Here is an 11,885-nt window from a genome sequence, read left to right as displayed (position 1 = left end):
ATTTTACTTAGGGATGATTTTAAGAATAATTTTAATAGGAATAACAGCTTCTAATATTTGGTTTTTAATTTGGTTTTATAGGGGTCTATATTTTTGTATTTTGTATTTGTACTTGTTTTAATATGCTGTGCACCGCCCTGAGTCCTGCGGGAGAAGGGCGGTATATAAATTAAATTATTATTATTATTATTATTATTATAAGCAGAAGAACACTGACACTGACATCCCCTAAATTCCGCTGAAGGTGTTACCTAGCCTGGTAACAAAACTTTCTGAAACCAACCCACAAGCTTGGAGAATAAACCTTCACCCTTAGGTTTAACTATTGCTGAGACTCTGCAAAGCTAGGAAGTACTGGAAAGTGTATTGATTGACCTTTGACTCTCTCCAAAACAACTTAAGATACCTAATTTGATTAGAGACCAGAGATACAATATGAAGATTCATTTTGAAGATGAGATTCCAGGGGTAATGTGATCAAAGGAAAGTAGTGATAACTCTTTTTTCCACATTGCAGCTTATAAAAGTATCCCTGTTTCCATCCTACAATTGAATTGCACCCTTGCAGAAAATTAATGGGTTTTTGTTGTTGTTATTCAAGAGGCCTGGTGAGGAAATATCTTTTTTTTTAAATTGATTTTCTAGTTTTACATTTAAATATTTGAAAAGCAACGTGGCGGCTGAGTTAATCGATAATTCAATAACATACAAGTATCTTTAGTACAGATCTAAAACTATTACATTAAATATTTAAACTAATACAATTCTTGTTATATCGATTAAATTAAAAAATAACTTTCTTACATTTATCAATAATTTTTAGTTTATACATATCCTAGTTATTTTAACATTCAATCTTTAAAGGCAATCAATGTCCTAATTAGTTTTTCCCAATTTTTAGTTTCCCATTAATATTTAAATTTAACATTTAATAATTATAATTTCCAAGTTTTAAATAACCCCAGTTCCCTTTATCACAATTCATCACAAGATCTAATGTTCAGGATACACGTCTTATCTATTTGAATATATTCTATTTCTGGTGAGGAAATATCTACTGGTGAGGAAAACTGTTTTCTCACTGTTACATACATAACAAAAGTTCCAAATTGACAAGGTCCTCCCTCTGTTGGATTCCCAGTCTCTACTCTTTAAAAATTTGATGTGTAAAATACATTCATATGCTTCATGTATTATCTAGATTGGTTCTGTGTTGTTTTATTTAATGTTTGATCAGATCTGTACACCAACATACATATGTACAAAATTCCAACTTAATAAAATAAATAAATATTGTTTAACAGAAAAAAATGTTGAGAATCTTGGACCAAGAGAGCCAAATTCTTGGTAAAATCTTGAAAATAGCATGAGTTTATTTCTCACAGGCATTCTCTCTCTCTCTCTCTCTTTCTCTCTCTCTCTTTCTCTCTCTCTCTCTCTCTCTCTCTCTGTGTGTGTGTGTGTGTAATAATAAAAAACCTTGATTTAAATGCCTTTCAACTATTTATTCATTCAATTTATATAGCCATCAATCTCATGCTTATAACTATGGATGGTGTGCACAATTAATAAAAAAAAGAAATTAAACATCCAAAATAAATTTAAAAATAAAGCCGTTAAAATAGTTAAAATATTAAAAAAGGGAGAGTGAAATCTGAACCTACATACAGTATCATTTAATGGGCTCCACAGCTCCATGGGATCTTCAGGCCTGATGGCAGAACCAAGTTTTTAAGGACATTCCAGAAGCTCAACAAGTGCCAATTTCACATGGGAATGATGTTTCAAAGGCAAGTGCAGCAATAGAAATTAGAAAGAGAGAATGCTGTTTATACAACCTTTATACAAGGTGGCATACAAATGTCACAAATAAGTAAAATGCATATATTTGTTTCTTTCATATAAATATAATCTGTTCAGGACACATATAAATTAATATATTCACATTAAACATGTAGGACATCAACCAGATGTTGCCCAAGAGAGGGGTCAAATACCTTATCATTCTCAAGTCCCCTCATGTCCACAAGAGATCTATGTGCAGCCCACCTTGAATTCCATCGACTCTTATCTGCTGCCTATTTGCTTTGACTGTTAGTAGTCCAGATTAGAACATTAGCATACAATGAGCTATATTCTTTTGAATTGCCTGGATTCCTGATTAGAACTAATTTCAGGAGTTACAGTTTATATGAATATTTTTAAGGAAATTCATGATGGGATATTGAACAATTGATTCCCAGCTTTGCACTACAATTTTGAATACATTTATTTTGGAATACTCCCATGTATTCCAAAGGGGCTCAGTGGTTAAAGAGGCTGAGTTTGTCAGCTTTCCAGCTGACAACCCAGGTTTGAGACCTGAGTGTCACGAAATCGGGTGGGTTCCTGTTACCTGCCCCAGCTCTTGCCCACCTAGCAGTTTGAAAGCATGCAATTGTGAGTAGATAAGTAGATACCACTTCGGTAGGAAGGTAACAGATTTCTTTGTGCCTCAGCATATAGTCATGCTCCTAGCCACATGACCACGAAAATATCTTTGGACAATGCCTCAGATAAGAAACGGAGATGAGCACCACTCCCTAGAGTCACACAACTAGACAGGGCAAACTTTTACCTTTATTTTATTCCCATGTATATTTGTGGTTTATTATCCCCCCCCACACACACACATATACTATTGTTAGAAATTCTGTATATAGCCCCACAGAATAGACAATTACAGTCCACATGTGCTTTTCTGCTTAACTGCGACAAGGAAGCAGGAAACTTCATTCAGAGAGAAGTCATAGTGTACACCATAGATCAGCAGCCACAAATCTTTTGTGTATCAGGGACCAGTTCTGTACAGGTTTTTTCATGGACTGCTGCTTGCATCCTATGGATGGGGCTTCACTTATTTGCACAGCCTGGTTTCTGGCATACCACAGACTGATGCCGGTCCACGGATTGGGGGTTGGGGACCTCTCCCATAGATTCAAGTACAAACTTATAAACACTGCCATCTACTGGTTGAAGAATATCTATCTATCTATCTATCTATCTATCTATCTATCTATCTATCTATCTATCTATCTATCTATCTATCTATCTATCTCTATCTATCTATCTATCTATCTATCTATCTATCTATCTATCTATCTATCTATCTATCTATCTATCTATCTATCTATCTATCTATCTATTGAATACTGCTCTAGTTGTACAAAATACATGAACACTGTATTAAGATATTTCCAACAACTCTTTTGAGAGAATTCCTTTTGAGAAAGTTTGTGGTATGGCATGGCAAGTTACCATTCAAAGAAATAAACTATAAAACTAGATTAGAACATATCAAAGATCTTTAGAATTGAATTATATTGTTCAGTATAAGTTGATTGTGCAATTGATTGATTATTCTTTTGTGTGTATATATTTCTTTTACAGGAGTACAAGAGCCACATCATGAGAAAATCATTACTGTGTCTGCTAATGGAAGTATTCACAGCCCTAAGTTTCCTTACACCTATCCCCGCAACACAGTACTTGTGTGGCGATTAGTTGCAGCTGAAGAGAATATGTTGATACAACTTACTTTTGATGAAAGGTTTGGGCTTGAGGACCCAGAAGATGATATATGCAAGTAAGTATAATTTTCTGAATGTGTGTAAATTTAATAAAAAAGACAATATGTCATATACAGTGAGGCTTGCATAAACTTTTAACAACTTAAGACTAGATGTTCTTTGGGTTCAAATGCTGTTGTGCATTTCATCTGTGGACCTGAAGGTGGCTGTGCAGTCTCAGTCTGGAAATGTATTGCCTAGCACTATGGGGACACTATTACTATGTGATGCTGCTCAGGTTTTCTATCACTTTTTGGTGCTGCCTATCTTGAAAGCCAATCGAGGTTTTATAGCACAGGGCTCAGCAGCAGGTTCCTTCAGCAGTTGCAGCTTTTAGTTCCTTTGGTTGGATGTCACATTGGTATAGAGTTTCCTTCACAGTGTCTTTGTAGGGCTTGCATGGAACACCTTGAGGTCTCTGCCCAGTCTCCAGCATACCACAGAGCAATTGGCGTAGCATACAGTCATCCATTCTGATCATATATCACTTCACCACATCTGGGCTCTAATAATCAGGGACTCAGTGCTGGTGTATTTTGTGTGATTCAGGACCTCCAGGTGTTTCTTTCAAAAAAACTGAAAACTTCTGTATTAAAAGGATACGCATTCACTAAGTTGATATAAAGCAAGGCCTAGTATCATGCTAAAAACAAATAATAGAAAAATGTATTTTTAATGTAGTGTAAAAATATACTGTATTTTAGATAGGTTATCAAATATTATGTATATTTCTGTTTTCAAGCTAATTTAACATAGTTATTATTTTGTTTTATGAAGTCTCATTTACATATTGCTGTTTCAGTATAGCACTGTGCATTACATTGAACCAAATTACCATTGCAATCATATTACTGAAATGCTCTACCTGTTGTCCTCCTACAGCTATTTGTTTCGCGACTGTCGAAAGTTGCAGCAGAATTGCTAAAAGTAACTTAGGTTTAAGCTGAGGTTTTAATATATAAAACAACTCCATTGTTCTTTTTTAAACCAGTAGATGTAAATTCCACCCCTAATCGTTTATTTGTTAGGTATTTCTTAGCTTGTATTGTAATATGTGTTTCTTGAAGGCAGATTATGTCAACATTCCGTTTTCTCAGGTAATGAAATAGTTTTTTAAGCTTAGATGGGGCATTTGCCCCATTAATATCCCATGTAATAAACTTTATCTTTAGACAAAGTAGTAGGTTCCTGTGCAGATATCTTAGCTGGGTTTTCTTCTTCAATGCCAACTTTTTGAAACTGAATGAATATGGTAGATTTGTAATAGTGGAAATTGAACTCAATGGTGTGTACAGGCCAAATGATGATAAAATTAAATTCTTTGAATATCTTATAGATCAATTACTACCTTTTTTGTATGCAAATTGACTTATGTTGGAGATTAGAATGGAGTGACTATACCAGCTCTGGACAGAACATCTAATAAGGGGATTAAACCCTCCCAGGATAAATTACCAAAGATCTTTTCCAAGATGATGGACAATTTAGTACTAATAGACTTATGGAGACATAAAAATGGCTCCGCTAGAGAGTATACATTTTTCTCAGGAAGATATAAATATTTTTCAAGGATTGATATGATATGGATTTCTAAAAATCTTGCAAATATAATTTTAAAAGTTGATACTCTACCTAAACGTTTCTCTGCTTTTGATACTTAGAGGAAGGAATTTGAGCTTTCGATGGAGAGTAAACGAATCTATCCTGCAAAAGGAAATGATCATAAAAGATTGTAAAAAGAAATTGAGTACCTTGATAATAATTTAGGTAACGGGACAACTTTAACAACTGTGGGATGCTAGTAAAGCTGTTATAAGGGGTTGCGAATTGCTACGTGTTGAATATCCCCATAGGCACTGAAACACTTTTTACCCGAATGGAGACCTGACAGATATTGGAAGCTCCGTGTGACTGCCAATGGGCTGCTTCTGAAACGAAACATTCCTCTCTGTTTCTGAAGCGTGCCATTGGCAGTCATGCAGAGCTTCCAATCTCTGTCAGGTCTCCGTTTGGATAAAAAGTGTTTCAGCAGTGGCTTGAGTTTCTCTGTTCCATCCAAATGGAAGAAACCAGAGGCACAGAGCAGGATTGCTCTCAATAAGGCCGGCGCACGTGAGCAAGCACCACACCCGTGTCTTCTTGAGAGCAATCCTGCTCTGCACCTCCAGTTTCTTCCTTTCAGACAGAGCAGAGAAATTCAAGCCGCTGCTTGAGTTGGGAGGACAACAAGGAGAAGAGCAGTCAGGATTTGTGCTACCGGCTGGTTAGGGCAAGGAGTAGGTCGGGTGGCTGGGTGGCTGGTTGGGGAGGGAAGATTGTGGCTGCTCAGGTGGCTGCTGCTGCTGCCACCATCAGCAGCTTGGATGCAGGTGCAAGGGGACTCACCCCACAATGCCTCCCCACTCAGTTGAAGGCTTCATTCCTGCCCTCCAACTCAGGCTGGCACACATGAGCAAGCAGCACACCCGTGCCATGGATGGCATTGGTTCCTACGCCCAGCCAACTCTGATTCCACCCTTTCCCCCATAGGCAAGCAAACAAAACAAGCACTCTCCTCCCCCTCCGAATGGAAGCTTCCGGGGGCCATGATCTCTGAATAGAGATATTAGGCAAGATGAGAAAATAATGGGTTTAAACATCAAGAAAGAAGCTTATAAATTGAGGGCATTTGCTGATGATCTGGTTACATTGCTGCAAGATCCAAAAATAATATAAAATATTTGATGAGGAAGTTAAATGAGTTTGGGGCTTTAGCAGGTTTTATAATAAATAAACAGAAAGCAACAATGCTGACTAAGAATATGTCATCTCAGAATAATAATATATTGATTAAAAAGCCGGGTTTTAAGGTAGAGAAAAAGCTGAAATATTTGGGGGTTATGTTGACAAATACAAATATAAACTTATTTCAAAATAACTATGTGCCTCTTTGGAATGAATTTGGAAAGTGAACATGTAAAAAGATTGTATGATTTAGTGGGCAAGGAACTTTGGATATAATGTGATACTGGAACAATAGGAGAATATGTGGATGAAAAGCTTAAAATTCACATTAAATTACAATTTAAAAGAAATTTTTTATAAGATGATATACCCCTGGTATTTAACACCAGATAAGGTATTTAGAATGTATAAAGGTATTTCAAATGAATGTTGGAAATGTAAGTGTGAAGAAGGGACCTTGTATCAATTATGGCGAACATGCGGTAAAGCAAAGAAATATTAGAGTAGGATTCATATTCTAATACAGAAAATTCTTAAAGTGAAGATAAAGATGAAACCAGAAACTTTTCTTCTGGGCTTAATGGAAAAAGACTTGGGAAAAAATGGAACTTTGATCTTAAATATGTTGACGGCAGCAGGACTATTGTATACACAAAAATGGAAAGATATTTCGATTCCCACTGTGGATGAATGAAGTTGATGGAGTTGGCAGAGATGGCTAAATTGACTGTTTCTATTAAAGAAAAGAATATAAGTACTTTTGTTTCTACATGGAGAGCGCTTCTGGATTTTGTACTTGAAGTGGAAAAAAAGTGAAACTTTGATTTTGGGTTTTATTGATTAGATTGATTTGTTGTTATAGAAATGGCTAGTTTATATTACTATGGAAAAGTAAAAAGTTGAGGTTTGATGTCAATGCTTTATTCTACTGCAAAAGAAGAAGTCAATACCTTTTCTTTTCTTTTTCCCTTCTCCCCCTCACTTTTCTTTCCCTTTTCCCTCCCCATTGTCTCCTATTATTTGCTTTGTATTTTTGTATTTTATTCTATAATCTAATAAAATATTACAAAATGGTAAAAAAAGGAAGTTACAACAGAACTGGAAAAAGTGACTTACAATCAGTCCTCACACTTATGGTTGTTGCAGCATCTGACTATTGCAGAGTCACATGATCAGAATTTGGACACTTCGCAACTGGCTTGTATTTACGATAGTTGCAAGATCCCAGAGTCTTGTGATCACCATGTTGACCTTCTCAGCTGGCTTTCTACAAGCAAAGTCAATGGGGGAACCCGTGTTTGCTTGACTGATGATTAATGTAATAATTACAGTGATTAGCTTAACAATCGTAGTAAAAAAGGGCTTAAAATTGGGCTCACTTAATAACTGTCTTGCTTAGTATGGAAATTCTGGTCCCACTTTGGCCATAAATTGAGGACTACTTGCATTGCATAAATATAATCAGTTGAATTCAATTGAAGTATGCTTTGAATATTTATTTTCTTAAGAATTTTAAATCCAGTCATTATATACTACTCAAATTGTATATTCTACCAAGGAGAAACAATTTGTAGATACTTTAGATATTCAGTTTATTTTGAATGAAAGCTACTTGAATAAATATTTCACTAAATGAGTATTTCATAATAAACTTAAATACAATCATTATAAATTGCCCTCTGATTTATGGTAGAAACCTCATCATAAACCCTTTGTCAAGGAATTCAGTTAATAGATTCAGAGTGACTTAGAAATTAGATCAGAAATATACTAGGTGATTTGGCTTTTGAGTTTTTGCTAATACTTATCCATTAGTTGTAGCAACTATTTAAAATATAGTGGTTTTAATTGAATCACAATACTACAGTGCTTTCTGATTACTGCTTCTTCATATTGTCCATTTTTTGATTTTACAAATTTTATTAATTTTCAAATAAACATATGGACAAATAATACAAATATGGTGCATTTCATTAGAAAAACAAACACATAAAAAAGCCTACTCAATAAGTATTCAGAAATAACCAGCGGTCCCCCCCCGCATCCACACTCCCTCAACCTTCCTACCTACTTCCCTCTTCCTTCCTCCCCCTCTTAACCACGACCTCTCCTCTTTCCTCCTTTCCAACTATCCTACACATCCCATCACCTTCTTTTCCACCACCTCAGATGCAGTTTAGGGGTACTAGCCGATCATCTCCTCTTCTTAAAGACAAACATTTACATTATATTTATAAATACACCAAATTTTATATAATTCTACCCCTTCCCCCCTCCCCCCCCGGACTTCCCAGAACTGAGTACAGGGATAAATACATAACATCCCAAATCTAAAATAAGCTATCCATTCATAATACAAACAAAATTAACATACTTTAACTCTAACATACAATAATAAACATAATATATATATATAAATTATATTAAATATATAAAAAACATTAGAAAAGATAAATATTTATTCAAAAGCTATATGATAATTAATTACTTCATACTTTCTCTTAATATAATCTATCCATCTTCTCCATACCAAGATACATTTTTCTTGAGATTGATCCTTCAAGTATGCGGAAATTTTTGCCATTTCTGCAAAGTATGACACCTTCAATCTCCAATCATCCATAGTCGGTAATACCTCTTTCTTCCAGTTTTGAGCAATCAGTAATCTTGCTGCTGTTACACAATACAACATCAGATTCATTTCTTTAGGATCCAAATTTTCCATAATACCCAGTAAAAATAATTGCGGTGTAAATTTTATCTTTTTCTNATGCCATCTATAAAACATTTTATAAAAATTTTCCCTTAAATTCTGTGCTTGGGTGAACTTGACATTTCTTACCCAAATTACCTCCCATGTATCTAACATAATTGGTTCTTGAATATTTTGTGCCCATTTAATCATACAATCTTTAACTAATTCTGTTTCCGAATCAAATTCTATCAAAACACTATAAATTCTCCTAATACATTTTTTGATTAATTCATATCCCTATCCATTTTATCTGGTCATCCTATTCATTGATTCATTTATTGATTCATTGATTCATTCATTTACTCACTCACTCACTCACTCACTTACTCACTTGATTAGGACTCCAGCTGCTTCTGGGATAGCTCACAGCATAAAAAAAAAACCAGAGTGTATGTCCAGATAAAATAATGTATAAGATGGCAAATCAACAATGTCTTTCTCAACATTTAAAGCTGTAATTCTTTATGGTGTTTACTACTATATATTATATAGCCAAATGCAGCTAACTTGTACTACTCTCAGCAGCCATGTCTAAGCTTGACCCACATGACTGAGATTGTTTAGTATTGTTTATAACATTGTTTATAATATCTCCATACAATTTCTTACATTTACTGTTTCTAAAAGTTATGTATATAGGCTATGAGAGAAATGGAGTAGCAATAGCAATAGCACTTAGATTTATATACCACTTCATAGTGCTTTACAACCCTCTTAAGCAGTTTACAGAATCAGTATATTTCCGCCAACAATCTGGGTCCTCATTTTACCGACCTCAGAAGGATGAAAGGCTAAGTCAATCTTGAGCCAGTGAGAATCAAACTGCTGGCAGTCAGCAAAATTAGCTTGCAACACTGCATTCTAACCACTGCACCACACCTCATAAATAGAATTGCTGAATTCTATATAACCCATTTTACTCATCATAGTTACTGTTTACAACAAAACAAAAAATGCAGGAAACTTTCCAACTCTTTTGACAGGCGAATTTAGCCTTGTTTGAGTTTTTGTTTCTATATCTTGATCTGACAGCATGAATATTGATGAAGCTTAAGGGAAAGTTTCTTAGTATTTTTTCAATCTCCTGTAATACATACCGATGATAATTAGTTCATGTTCCTTGGAGAATGTGTCAAGGAAGGAATTAAATATGACAGAGTAATTTTACAGCCACAGCCCAGTTACTTTAGATAAGTTACTTTAAATAAGATAACATTTAGATAAAAAAGCCTTAGTAATGCCACACCTGGAATATTTAGTTTTGGTCACTACGTTACAAAGATGTTGTTGAGACTTTGTAAAAAGTGTACAGAAGAACAACTAAGATGATTAAGGGCCTGGAGACTAAAACATATGAAGAACGGTAGCAGGATTTGGGTTTGACTAGTCTAGAGAAAAGAAGGAGGGGGGGAGGGGGCATGATAACATTATTCCAGGATTTAAGAGGCTGCCCCAAGAGGAGGGAGTCAACTTATTTTCCAAAGCACCTGAAGGCAGGACAAGAAACAATGGATGGAAACTAATCAAGGAGAGAAGCAACCTGGAATTAAGGAGAAACTTCCTAACAGTAAGGACAATAAACCACTAGTACAGCTTGCCTTCAGAAGTTGTGGGTGCTTCAACACTGGAGGTTTTTAAGAAGAGACTTGTTTGAAATGGTATAGGGTCTCCTACTTGAGCAGCAGGTTGGACTAGAAGACCTCCAAGGTCCTTTCCAGCTCTATTCTGATTGAAGTGTGCAATTTAAATGACATTAGTTTAATATATACACATACATACATATATACATACATACGTGTGTGTGTGTGTGTGTGTGTGTGTGTGTGTGTGTATAAAGATTGTTCTAGAAAAAACAACTTCCTTCCATCTAGATTTACAGAACAAATATAGCTCAGGCACAAATATCCCTTTTGGGAACAAGGTATTGAAGAAAATGCTATCTGTACAACTGTAGAAGGAATCCTTAATCTTCAACATTCAATCTGGACTTTGGTCTAGAGTCCATGTCTGTTGATGTTGGATCCCTTCTGAAGCATAGAAGTACTGTTTGCTGTTTTCTCTTTTTTGCAAGATAATTTCAGAAGAGAATAATATTGGGTGCCACAATCCCTTTAAGATCTGTATAAAGATTTCTTTTTTTCTCCAATGCTTTTGAGATCTGTATTAAGCTACCAAGGATAGTCATGATGATGTGATGAGTGGGGAGAACAGGAATGGCTGTGCATATAATAAGTTGAATGAATAAATTCAGGCTGAATCCAGACAAAACTCAGGTCTTATGTTTGCCTCTTGTAAATTTTCAGAAAGAATAACACATGCTTTAAACTTGTTCCTAGAATCATTATCAGTCAGAAATATATGATCTTAGCAACTAGATGTAAATATTTACAGCTTTGGATGGTGTATCATCTATATTTTTTTTCTTTCAGGGTGGTAGAATAACCACTGTTGTGCATGCATTAGGAACCTTGCATTTAGATTATTACATTGGTAATCCTCAATTTACAGCCATTTGTTCATGACCATTCAAAGTTATGGTGAGGCTCAATGAAGTGCCTTATGACCAGTCTCCAAAGTTTTTTTTTTTTTTTTTTATTAAAATTTGTATACCGCCCTTCTCCCGTAGGACTCAGGGCGGTTCACAGCATATTAAAAACACAAATACAATATACAGGATACAAAGAAAATCATACAAAAATACACAAAATAACCCCACTAAAACCTAATTAAAAGCCAAATATTGATTGCTGTGTTCCCATTAAAATTACTTTTTAAAAACGTCCCTACCTAAAATCCCT

The 11,885-nt window shown here is 35.1% G+C and overlaps 1 protein-coding gene across 1 annotated transcript in view; it reads left to right on the top strand.

The window, feature by feature from the left end:
• Nucleotides 1-11,885, top strand: part of PDGFC (platelet derived growth factor C) — a 163,074-nt gene that overhangs the window by 79,897 nt on the left and 71,292 nt on the right. Inside the window, exon 2 of the mRNA XM_015819338.1 lies at nt 3,430-3,625. Coding sequence (XP_015674824.1) covers nt 3,430-3,625 — 196 coding nt within the window. The remainder of the gene's footprint in view (nt 1-3,429; nt 3,626-11,885) is intronic.

This window comes from Protobothrops mucrosquamatus, unplaced genomic scaffold (genome assembly GCF_001527695.2).
Source record: "Protobothrops mucrosquamatus isolate PMUCROS unplaced genomic scaffold, P.Mucros_1.0 scaffold901, whole genome shotgun sequence".
Lineage (NCBI taxonomy): Eukaryota > Metazoa > Chordata > Lepidosauria > Squamata > Viperidae > Protobothrops > Protobothrops mucrosquamatus.
The sequence above is the reverse complement of the archived record's forward strand: the minus strand, read 5'-3'. Positions and strand labels throughout refer to the sequence as shown.